Below are 13190 nucleotides of genomic sequence, written 5' to 3'. Positions count from 1 at the left end.
ATACACAATGCAAATTTTAGATTAAAATTGTTTGTATCCAGCTATATGGCAGCTGGTTGAAATGTTGCCATCTCAACAATAACGAATCGTAGAAGGAATACATGTTTTATTCATTTGCTGAAACATAACATTAAAATATATAAAACAATCGTGTTTTGGTTATGCACAGAGTAAACATATAAACGTACGACAGATACTGCTTTTGCGGTATGCTTTCGAAGCTAGTGCATAACTGGGGCAGCAGTAGCTCAGTGGTGAGCACACTATGCTAGGACCCTGAGTTCGATTCCTGGCCACAGCTAAAATCAGAATCGAGTGATATCTGAACCGATCCTAGAAGGCCCTACAGAATATGGCCTAACCACCCTCACAACCGTGTGGTTGAATGGCAGCCGTATGCATGACGCAGTTATAATCTGACGACACTCATTTCTGTACTGAGCTGTTTGTCTTTCATACTATGTGGCAATGATATGCTTGTGGTGAGTAAAAGCCTGCCTAATGTGAGCAATAACTATGCTATTTAGACAATGTGCATTTAGCTTTTTTTTTGTTATTGCAAATCAAATAATGAGATACGTGCATTAAATTGCCCCATTTCTTTACGACGACGTTCGAATAGCCTTGGCTAATGTGATGCCGACATACTCAGTTACACACAAGCCTTTACTGTTCCCAGTTAATGCAATGTTCTCTTTTCAAGGTTAAGAGGACATCGTGGCTAATGCCATCACGCCAGGCTACTTCGACTTTCTACCGCGTGCTAGATGTTGCTGTGACTGTGACGTCGACACCCGATCTCGAGACACTGCTCTTATCAACTCCGCGTGTTCCTCCCGCTACACAATTGGCTGGTGCCTCAAGGACCACTCAGTCTCATCGCCATCCTCTTCTGTCTCTTGGTTGCTCCAGTTCACACCTCCTTCAATGTCTGTTCTTAGGCGCATAACCACCGAATGGATTTAGGTATTTCCCTTGTTACGCAATGGACGCGCGTCCTTCGCAAGGACCGCTCAGGCTTGGCTTAATTGTGAATTCGTATCAGTGATAGCATGCTGTACACAGCATTGCCAAACGGGTAAAGCGAAGTATTATGCACCGCTATTATGTACTGCAGCGTGTTAACGTTTACGATTGCTATAGTAATGATTGTCAAGGAGTACGTGTACAACCCTTCTGTCAACCTACTGCTGGATGAGGGTCACTCGACGCCGCATATTTCACCTCGCTAGTCAGTGCAGTGCTGGTAGGTGAAGGCGGGTGCATAGCACAGTACAACCCCCAGATTCCCCCCCCCCCCCCCGTATTGTTCTCTGTTAACAACGTAGCCCCTCACCCAACACCTATTTTAAGGCATGGGGTTTTTTGCTCATCTCAGCACTATCTAGGTTTGTACCATCTTAGCTTCCGTGATCTGAATAATCGATATCTGAAGCATTAAGTATCATTTGGGCATCGGCACTGAAATGATGACAATAATCATGTACACGATAATTAGCTGCGTGTTCATTATTTTTGTTGTTCTCCATTCCATTTAATAAAGCAATTCAATTAATTCGACCCATATATATGCACACACACACACATACGTTTATGCACCACCAAGGCTATAGGTAGTAAATTTCGCAAGGCATTCAGTGCATAGCAATTAGTGCCATACATGGCCTCACGGGCAAACGCCAGCCCTCTAAGGAGGAAAGTGTGTGGGGGTGGCCAATTGTTCATCTTCCCATAAACCCTGAGTGACGCCACTGCACTTTATGGTTCGTAACCCGTGCAGCATAACATCAACTCTCAATGCGTGCGTGGGTGCGTGTGCGTCTGGAGTCTCAAAACACGCTGCCAAATTCTCTATAGTTTCTGATTATTTTAATGGCATATATCCACTGATTACTTTCATCTGGAACAGTCTGGAACGCTGTTCTGGGAATAATTATGGCACGCCACAATCTATCTTGCTTTATGTTGTCTTTAACGTACCCTATATTCCTATACATATGTTGATATTGTTAAAGGAGCACTGGGTGCCATAATATGTATGTTTGTTAAACTTCTTTCGAACCATACGTAGCTAACCGTATCGGATTATGGATCGGCATACTTTGTACTTAAGTGGTGGCCATTAAACCGAGGTCTACTGCAAGCCAGCCTAGCAGCGTTCAGGGAAATACAGAGTAAAAAATAAAGCCCCGGGGGGCATCTACAAATGGATAACCCTGCAGAGGCTGCCGGATGTGGAACCTGCAGCACGCGGATGGAGGCACGAGATCGTGGGGTCGGCAATCCAGTTTTCCTGGAACAGAGAAGTGAATCGACCGCAGTACAGCCCAGCTTCGTGAGCCATCGACCTCCAGATAAATACATTTTTTTCAAAATATTTTCCTAACCCTGGGGGACAAGCTCGACGGCCGACAAAGATCAGGTCACCAAGGTTGGGCCCATCTAGGGTTGAAGCAGATACTTCGAAACACCGTCGAAGTCTGCGTTTCTCCGGGTACAGCCGTGCATTTTTTTTTTAGTCGTGGTGATGCGGTTTAGGATTTACAATATATAATTCGGTAGCGTCGGTGGTTGAATACTCGGACCCCTTTCTGAATTCTTGCGATCAAAACCATGAGAAGTTAAGGTTCGTTACAGCTGTTTCTCAAATGCATTGAGGAGGAAGAGCGAGCGCAGAATGCACGATAGACAAAAGCATATCGTATCGTGACTCGCGTTCAACATTTGTTTAAAGTTTTGCTGAACAGCAACGACGGCGGTGTCGTGCCGCTGAGCTTTGTCATGCCTCCCGCCGTCAAACAAGGCCACACTACACAAGGTTGCAACACAATGTAGATTCATATCGCGTCCACACACAAACATTCACGCCAAGATGCTGCGACCTGGCGACTTGGACTGTGAAACGCTTTACGAATATGAGGGATGGGGGAGGAGGGGGTACAGTATAGGACATGGGTTATAATGTTTACGTGCTCAGTTTGAGTGTTCTTCCATCGTGTATGTGCGTGGGCAGTCCAGTGTAAAATTAACTAAACTATAAACGAAACTATGTTTTATTTTACCAGGTAAGGCTCACTGAGCTATATAGAGCGCTTTTTCAGAAGCGACCTGGCCACAAATGATAGCGCAACGAAGTGGCTTATCATGTGGAAATGTATCGCAGCCAAATACTCAAAGCGAACGTTTCAAAATGTGAAGGGAAAAACCGGAGGACCTGGAGAAAATCCACATGACCACGGGGAGAACAAGTAAAACTCCAAATATACAGGCGCCAGGATCGGGATCGAACCCATGCCTCCTGTATACCAGGCGAGGTAGTTAACATCTCACAACCTCACCCAATCATGCTGAATGCACCGATCTCGTCAGATTCCACAAGCTAAGCAGGGTGGATGGAGTTTGGCCAGTACAGTACTTACTTGAATGGGTGATTGCTTTTGGGAAGAAGAAAGTAACAGGATGCTGTATGCTAAGACTGCAAAGTGGCCAGGAGATGACGGGAGTGAATCGGTGTATTATATCTGTGTGAAGCCTTTGGGAGTAAATCAGTGTATTATATCTGTGTGAAGCCTTTGGGTGTTACCCCCTTGGCATTTTCGAGCTTTCTCCGGGAACTACAGTTTCCTCACACATGAAGCCAAACGCTCATGATCGAATTGGCCAACCGTCCTAAGGCAGGATTCTGGAAAAAAACAAATATAGTCTTAAGACTTAGCGAGGATTTCCTGGGTAAATGAAGGACATCACAGTGTTATTACTTCATCACCCCACGCGCAAAAAAAAGTTATGAAATATGAAGTGGCCCAACATGAATTGGCAGACACAAAATATTGGGAGAATTATTGAGAAGTTCCCGTCGTGAAGAATTATAATTATTAGTGCATGTCCCTCCCTGCACAGCAACAATCGTGTCCAAGTGCTGAACGGTAAATACCTGGGCGTTTCCGCGGCTCACATCTCGTATTTATTTGTAATTCGAGATGTCCCCCATCTACTAATTAATACGCTTGTACCGCATTCATTCGTGCCTCGTGCCATAAGGACGCATAATAAGTCACTGGAACAATCGATGTTGCGTGCGAATGCGAGTACCAAAACCATCGATTGCCGCTGAAGTGTCACGCACTCCTGCAGGGTCCCGTACAGAAACATCGGGATTTCCGCCACAGTGCGCTGTTGCTGCTGTTGCTGCTGGGAGCTGCGTTTGGGCAACTATAAAAGGCATCTGGACAAAAATGTGATCTGTAAAGCGCTGTTTGAAGAAACTGTTGAGCAACGTTGCCAGGTCAGGGTTGGCCTCGTGTTTACGGGGATTTGTGCTGCTGAATCAGGAGAGCATGGTGCTTACACTATCATTTGGTCGTTGTGTAACCCCCGATGTTCCACCAACCCCTGCCACTTGTAGCTATCATGTTTAAAGTACTGTACAACGCTTTCTACGCGCTGCGTCCAATATTTATTGGCTCCATGATAGAGCCGTAGTTATTAGTTCGCACTTTGGGAAGATAATAAATTATGTTTATTGCAGCGATCAGTGACGTTGCAGTGGATCGCGTGTCTCGCGATGAACCTGGCCACCAGAGTTGGATTCACGGCTTAACATGAGTGACGTGTGTTGACTGAAACAATTATTTGGCCGCCAGTCGTAAACCGGCACTGACCAGCGTGGTGAAGTATGGTCAAACAACCCCACGACCTCGACGGCGTGGGGTGGGGGGGAGGGCTCTATTCAGTAGTGAATAGACAAAGGGGCTAAAAAAACACGTGTACGTAACGTTTCCAATTGTGTCAGTTGGTATTTTAGAATTGAGGACTGATGATGAGAAAACACGAAGCGAATTGGGTATCAATGGGTTACGACCTCTCGAAGCCGTCCTGGGCTTACAAATCTTCATCATTTGAGGAAACGACCGAGCGCTGTTTCTGTTTATGCTAAACACAAAGTGGGACGAGCGATGAGGGTGGCGTCACAAGGTGGCGTCACAAGCTGTCTCTGAAATGTCATTTAAGTTCCGACACCGACAATGTTACACGTGGGGCAACACGGTCAGTTTACAATGTCACGAGTTTTAAATACGCAAGCCATCTATTCACCCTGCTAGAATATCCCTGGCTGCATAAACCATCACCACATTTCAGCATAAGCAAGAACATTTTTGATTGACGCCTTTGTATGAATGAAAGATTGAGAACAATAAAAATACAATAATAATGGGTAATGGCAATGTTCCTTATCCAATGTTCTTTGAGCCTCGCTGAGTCTGAAGTGTTTGCCATGTGGAATGAAACCATAGAAACTGGAGATTAACCCACCACGCATTCACATCTCCGCACAGATGGGATTCAGTACTCAATTTTCTGCACTACCATCTCCTGGTGCCAAGCCTTGCTCCAAAAGTGCTGCATCACATGCTCCCGGCTCAAGTGTTGTCACGTGCTTTAAAACAAAAACCCTTGGTGACAATTATTGTATACACAAAGCCAGAGTAATATAGGGCGCACAGGCGACAGACAACACCAGTAAAGCCTGGCACGTGGATCGCGCAGGAACTTACCAAGAGCCAACCGTGGTCAGCGTCTGGACTGCCCCGGTGTTATTACTCTGTGCCGTTTGACCGCTGTGCAGCATCTGAACTCAGACATTCAAATATATGCCGAAAATGACCTGAAACCCCCATCATAAAAGAAAAATGACGTTTGAGGCTTCTGAACTGCAGGGCAATTAAACGTCGCATCTCCGCAGTGTGCTACGCATGCACACAAACACACCGAGAGCTCGGTAAATATCTCTCGGGCACCAACACGTGTTTCTCACACGCATCACCAGTTCATCATCGTTGCATCAAAGGCAAGCATCCAACTCGACTTCCACCCAGCCCACCTCCCCAACTTCCCGAACCAACTAAATCTCCGCAACCCCCCCCACCCGCCCCGCACCAAAGACAAAAGATCCCCCCGAATAGCCTTCGCAGACTGTTGGGGCAAGTGCCGTTAGCGAGCGCCTATGAAGGCCGGTACGGCACTACAGGGGGGTGGGTGGCCAGCACCACGCCCGACCGCCTTTGTCTCCCCAAGTGGCGATGTTTACACACCGCACCAGGTACTCATTTGAGGCTGAGTCGACCTAGGGGAATCCCAGGACCGGTTCAGATAATCGCCACTTGACGTTGGTCGTGAGCTGGCATTGAGCTCGCAGCGCAGCGCGCTAACCGCTCCACCACCAATCGGCACGGTTGTCTAGCGAGCGGTGTGAAGGAAGTTCAACACACACACGACCGCTCCCAGCACCGCACACACACAGACGCCTCCATCCTCCTCCTCCTCCTTCACATCTCCGCGGCTTAGGTCCCTTGACCTCAACATCATCACCTCCCCCCCCTCTACAGCACCACACTCCGCCTACGCCACCCAGCATCGTCCCTCCAGCCACCCCCCACATACGCTGACATCTCCCACCCACCTACTCCCACCCCCTAGCAGCACCACCACCACCACCCGCGCTCACATCACAGTCACGTGCGCGCAAGGAGGCGGCGACTGGATTGTTGGGGTTTTTTTTTAAGAAGTACGCGCGCCCCGGTGAGAGGAGGAGGAGGAGGTGCCGGGGGGGGGATGTGGGGTCGGGCAGTGAGAGAGCCTTCGTCTGCACCTTCACATCTCTCGGCCGTCCCTCCTGGCGAGCACGGAGTGATTGTCGCAGAGCGGGGACACGCGCCCGGCAACCCCGTGGTGCAGGCTTCAATACAGCGGAGAAGGTGCGTGACATTCAATTGGACGACAAAGTGGAGTTTAGAATAAAAAGTAAATGACTGCCCTCTATTCCAATAAACTCTTGGATGGAGAATGCAGTCCGCTCATAGGCAGAAGGGAAAAGGAAAGTCCTGCATTTGGTTTTGAACAGAAACGTGATCTGTGGTCTCGATTTGAGTCATGAGTCTCTGTTAAGTCTGTGGCTCAAACGTATGCGAGTTTTATCGGGCTCTTTTAAACGTCCTATGGATATCTATGCCAGTCTTTGGGTTTATGTGAATCTATGGGTCTCTGGGTCTCTGTGTAAGTCTATGGGTTCCTATGGATGTCTGGGTAGAATCTATCTGGGTGTCTCTGTAAGTGTGGATCCCTATACGAGTCCGTTGGTTCTCCGTGAGAGTCTACGGTCTCCTGGTTTTGTTTGTGCAGCAAACACTTAACTCACACAGAGCGTTCCAGTGCACGGCATCGAAGAGAATTAAGCAAGGCGTGTGATTGTCTAAACCGCGTTATTGACAGTGCACAATTATATCACGATATTGTACCTTTAATGATATTTCCAGCGGCTTGCTCTATTCGCACTAATTTCAAATTAGAAGTGAAAAATATCTCAATTCAACTCATACCAGAGCCCGCTTTTCTCGCCATGTAAGCTAAATGCGCGCGCGCGCGCGTGTGTGTTGATGAATAAATCGGTAGCGTGTTGATGAATAAATCGGTAGCGTTAAAGCAGTTGCACTGCGCCTCTCGTAATCGGGAAGCCTTAAATGGAGCGCAATGATGTAATACAAGTGAGTGTTGTACCTACGAGACGCTGTTCACAGCAGCGCCAGCTGTCAGCAAACGCGCGTCTGGTCGTGTAATTGTGATCGTGCAGGATGAGCCCTGTCCAAATTGTGCGCGCGTGTGTGTATTTTGTACAGCCCCTTTGTGATCTTCGGTGGTGAAAGGCGCCTGCGAAGTGTAAAGAATTCGGAGCGGGGAAATAAAACGCGCTTTCGTGATTTGGCAGTGTGCGGATTTAAGCCCCGTTGCATAACCTCGATGTTATATTAGATTATATTCGTATAATCGTCAAATAGATCCGCGTTAATGTGCTCGCGTATTTAGTTTCATGTGTGCATTTCAGCGCACACGCACTTACTCTCTCACGTTGGTAATTTATTTGGTTTTGTTCGAGACGTTACAAAACATCATACCCGTCGGCACGCACGATTGGAACTCCCTCTAATGGCCTGCACTTGCAGCCACGAGGTCGCAAGTGCGCTGATCATTTGGGTTACCGCATAACCGCACTCGCCTGATTTCAAGATGCTCCAGAAAGTAAGACGCGACCCAACATTCTGCACAGTGTTCATACGGATAATGTAAATCTTGGTCACGCGCATATACCGATTTATAAGACGCAGATCCTATCTTTTTGCTTTAAAATGGGGGGGGGGGGGAGCGGGAAGGTGCGTCTTATTATTCGGATGAATATTGTAACACAGAGCGAGTCCATTAGTAAAGTGCATGTGAGTGCACACTTTAAATACCCTCAAACACGTTAACGCTGCCCCTTGTGTATAGACGCTTGTGTTGTGTATACACGTGCCCATGTGATCTTACATGTTTACCCTGAGTTGAACTTCGTTGAACCACTCGTCTTTCTGACAGTCGACATATCAAACAAACCAGTTGACGCTTCATATAAACATTTCACACATTTAAAGATGTGCTCAATCTACACTAAATCAATAACCTGATAAATACTACCTTTCGGTGATCGATGTACATATTATACAATGTTGCTTTTGTCAGCTTTATATGTCAGAAATATAAATGTAATCTTTTACTCCTATAACAGTGTGATCAACTTGGATATTTAGAATTATTTAAAATGTTAATTTAATCCTATGCTGCATTGTTATTTCAGGGTGTTTTCTAAAGACGTGGAGTGTAAATTAAGAACATTAGATTGATGCCTCCCCTTAAATCACAAGTGGCAAGCATGTCACATCGGAGGAGAAGGAGGCTTGAAGACACGCAAAATCTGCTTGCCTCAGGTCCCATATCCTGGTGAATAAAGTGGCGAGCCAGTTAAAGGAAGCAGCGTGGAAGCAGACACACCACGATGGATATCATCGAATTTCTGAACGTGCGGAACATGTCCAGGTTTTATCAGTCTAACTGGAGTGAAATGCCTCCGCTTGACCTGGACCATTGCCAGACACCACAGGCAGTCAGATCGTTCGTGATTGCCACCTACTGTGTGCTCATAGCCCTGGGGCTACTGGGAAACTCGTTGCTTGTGCTGGTCATTCTGCGTCACAGCGAGCTTCACAATGTGACAAACATCCTCATCGTCAACTTGGCGTTCTCTGACATGCTGGTCGGCCTCGTGTGCCTGCCCCTCACCATCGCCTACACACTCATGGACCACTGGATCTTTGGAGAGGCACTCTGCAAGGGCAGCCCCTTCCTGCAGTGCTCGGCCGTGAGCGTGTCTATCTTCTCGCTGGTGCTCATCGCCATAGAGAGGCACCAGCTCATCATCAATCCCACCGGCTGGAAGCCCAGCCTCAACCATGCCTACGTAGCCATTGGTGCCATCTGGGTGACAGCTTTTGCAATGTCCTCTCCATTTCTTGCATTCCATGTGCTCACCGACGAGCCATACCGCAACCTGTCACACTATTTCCCAGATTATGGCGAGAAGGTGGCGTGCATTGAGTTGTGGCCCTCGGACACCTCCAAGTTCGCATTCACCACCAGCCTGCTGGTGTTTCAGTTCAGCTGCCCGCTGCTCTTCGTCTTCCTCTGCTACCTGAGGATATTCCTGAGACTGCGGCAGCGCAAGAAGATGCTGCCGACAGGAAGGGAGGGCGGGGGCAACGGAGTGAGGGCCTCGCACATGAAAAAGATTAATATGATGCTGGTGGCCATAGTCGCAGGGTTTGCCATCTGCTGGCTGCCACTCTATGCCTTCAATGCCGTTTCTGACTGGAACCCAACTTTACTACTTCACTGCCAGCATGACCTCATCTTCTCGCTGTGTCACCTGACAGCCATGCTCTCCATCTGTATAAATCCAATATTCTATGGGTTTCTCAACAATAACTTTCAGAAGGAGCTCAAGGCTACAATACTGTGCTGCCAGTGCAACCCCGTGGAGGAGGACTTGGAGAACTTCCCCCTCTCCACAATGAACACGGACATTTCAAAGGGGTCCTTGCGTTTCAGCTGCAAAAACAGCTCTGCATAAAAAAAAACATATATATGGGTATCCCTCGATTTCCGAAGGGGTGTGTTCTTCAAAAAAACACGTGTCAAACTTAATTTCGTAAATTCGAATGGTTTTTCCCATTAATTAAAAAACTTAAAATAAAGGATGTGTTTCGGACAGTCTATCCAACTCTACTCCCCACCGAAATCGATACACACATCACTTATCGAAATACAATGTTTGTTTTATGAAGAACATAACGATTACAACGATTGAATAGCGAGTCTCAGATTTAAAAAAAAAACAATTTACTTTTTCAGGGAACTCGCAAAAAGAGCTGCATTTTAGAATGACTGTAAAGGTGATGTGGAGGCGTTGATGTTGCACTGATACTGTGATACTGTTGCAGATGGTTGAGACAGCCTCCTGGGTGGCTCTTGTTTGATTTCATTGCAGGTGCCGTGTGAACTTGCGTGAACGCGGAAATTGGATTTCGTTGATCGAAAAGTGAAATGTTGTAAACCAAACGCGCGCAAATCGAGGGATACCTTTACATATGAACATTGCAATGCAAAACAGTGCTGCATTTTGCATATTTTGAAGTTGCCTTGCAAGTCTAATTGTGAGCTTCATTGCTGCATTATTTTTGCACTATGTAATGTCACGTAAAATCATTGTAGAGATATGTGTATCCATATATCTATATGTGGTTTTTGTAACTTATTTTGTCTAAAAAAAACGGATTTTCTACAATGGAATGCTTTGGGAGAAGGGGCTATCCTGCATGTACAGTGTTGTTGCGCTGTATTGTAAACATTTACTAATGTTTACTATTGTGTATGGTGTTATTTTTCTGTAGTAGTCACGTAATATCACATCTTTTAAAATTATGCATTAACGTTATTGCATTATGTTCACCCGTTCTGTGGTATGTCAGGCACACATTACTTAAATCTGAATCATAAAAAAAAATGTTAGCATATGCTGTGCTATCATTTTGTCATTAATAAACATAGCACCTCCATATTCCAGAGGGTGTATAACGTTCAACGTTTAATTGGAACTGATAAACTACCCGAATCTTTTATTGCATTTGTGTCTTTTGCAGTCATGCAATATATGCTGCTGTGTAGCAATTACCACTTTCAGAATATTGATTAATAACCAGTTCACGTTGCATATAAGTAGATGTGTTTAACTTGCCAATATATGACGCACATGCCAATTTGAGTGGTTATAGAGCATTCATGTTTGATGTAAATATTGTATTTGAGCACACATTTGCTTCAGCCTTACATGTAACAGCATTTGCTTAAATATATGACGGTATAAAAACAACTTAATCGCGTGTAAATTTGAAGGGTTTTACGTTAACGTACTTTTATTTCTTTAAAGAAACAGATTAAAACAATATACCACGTGTGTTACACTATGTATCTAATGAGAGTTTATACTAAAAGCACTCAAAGCAGCAAAATAAGTTTACCGCTTGCTTTGAATATTTTTACCCATACTTTGGGTAAATTGAATGATTTATTATCCCCAAGAATTGTATGGATACTTTTTGGGTCAAGTGATCTGTAAGGTGGTAAATGTTGGGTAGTGTTTATTTTATTTTATATCACATTTCTCGAATCCAGCACTGATTGATGACACATCCATGTACAGAAATGTGTTTTAATAAGTGTATCGATTGACAAGTTAATTACATGTTACATAATTGCATATGAAATATGTAAAAAAAAGAATACAGTATAAGCTTTTATTAACCTGTAACGGTAAATTCCTGGTCCATTTGAATGAAGGTCTACTGTACATTTTGATATTGATTGTAGATGTTACGTATTACTCAGCTTCGGTGTGTGCTAGATAAATGTAAATCTAGGTTTTGCAATAGCTGTTTGGTCCGTCTGACTTTGCCTTACGAGCATACGATTGTTGTTGAGTTTTTTTGCTGTGACGATCATAAGTGACTGGAATGGTTCATATGACGTGGTGTTGGTGTCTGTTACTAAGGATTGGAATAAAGTTACAACAGTGCTACATTTGTATGTGTATCTGCTCTCACATGTCAATAAGATAACGCTTGCATTTATTATCATTGGACAGCCCATTTTCAATCCACTGCCGGATGAAGGCCTCCCGGTGCCGTATTGGCCATGGCAGTTGCTTGGCCGTATTTCAACACTCTGTGCGACGCATGTTGGTGAAGGGAGGGCATCCAGGAACGGTTAAAATACCACTCGCTACTGCCATCCGTGTCTGGGATCGAACTCGGGTCGGACGGGTTCAAAGTGCAGTGTGCTCGCCACAGTGCCACCAATCCACCCAGGATAATGCAAAACCCACACCTTCGTGAACCTCCTTTTGATACCACATGCTGAACGTTCAAGAAACTCGCAACGTATACACATATCCATTGGTTGTATGTGATCATACAACCAATAAGACAACATTTGTCTTATTGGTTGTATGTGATCACACAACCGTCACATGATGATTTTCCCACATTAATTCCTATGGCGAAAGTGGGAAACATGTGACTACAATTCCTTCAGATGCATGTGTTGATATAATATATAAACACTATGGGTGTACTGATGCTTAGATTTAGCGATTAATATACAGTTCATTCCAATTCTCACGACAAGGGTTCAACTACCTGTGTAAGAATAGATGTGTAATGTATATACAGCACTGCATATTGTACATTACGGGTTCACTTCATGCAACCACCAGAGGCGCTACCATTCACCTCATTAATCTCCTGGTGGCCCTCTAGCATGGGACCTTGTTGCAGGTATCAACGTGTGAAAATTAAGAATGGGTTCTACCCTTTCTGCCAATAAAACAGGCGTTAAGATTTCGATTTAAAGCTTTCGTGACTGCAATGATTCATCTTCTTTGGTTCTTTCGGTAAAGTCACGTAGAATGATAATAAAATAATAAATTGATAAAATAAAATAAAATAACACAATAATAATGAGAATATTATTGTGTTATTTTATTTTATCAATTTATTATTTTATGATCATTCTACGTGACTTTACCGAAAGAACCAAAGAAGAGGCGTTAAGATGTTCAAACACCAAATATATACATTTTGCAAGGGATCAAGTCTGCGTTGACCACACGTACTTGTGGTGAACATTCGAACAAACATGCTCTGATAATAATATTGTAATAATGTCTGTCTATGGTGGCGGCCAATACGTTTCAAAGACTGCATATATTA

General features: G+C 44.9%; 1 protein-coding gene across 1 annotated transcript; it reads left to right on the top strand.

Annotated features, from left to right (window-relative positions):
- Positions 1 to 6570: 6570 nt before the first annotated feature.
- Positions 6571 to 11995, top strand: LOC116940248 (neuropeptide Y receptor type 1). Its single transcript, XM_032949763.2, has 2 exons — positions 6571 to 6755; positions 8666 to 11995. The coding sequence occupies exon 2, from the start codon at positions 8864 to 8866 to the stop codon at positions 9992 to 9994; it is 1131 nt and encodes a 376-aa protein (XP_032805654.1). The 5' UTR covers positions 6571 to 6755; positions 8666 to 8863; the 3' UTR covers positions 9995 to 11995.
- Positions 11996 to 13190: the final 1195 nt, after the last annotated feature.

This window comes from Petromyzon marinus, unplaced genomic scaffold (genome assembly GCF_048934315.1).
Source record: "Petromyzon marinus isolate PM22_M1 ecotype Great Lakes invasive population unplaced genomic scaffold, UKy_Petmar_22M1.pri1.0 PM_Scaffold_378, whole genome shotgun sequence".
Lineage (NCBI taxonomy): Eukaryota > Metazoa > Chordata > Hyperoartia > Petromyzontiformes > Petromyzontidae > Petromyzon > Petromyzon marinus.
Note: the sequence above shows the minus strand (reverse complement) of the source record. Positions and strands in the feature narration are given on the sequence as shown.

Coding starts and splice junctions, on each gene's coding strand:
- LOC116940248 (XM_032949763.2), top strand. CDS start 8,864: ATGGATATCATCGAATTTCTGAACGTGCGGAACATGTCCAGGTTTTAT.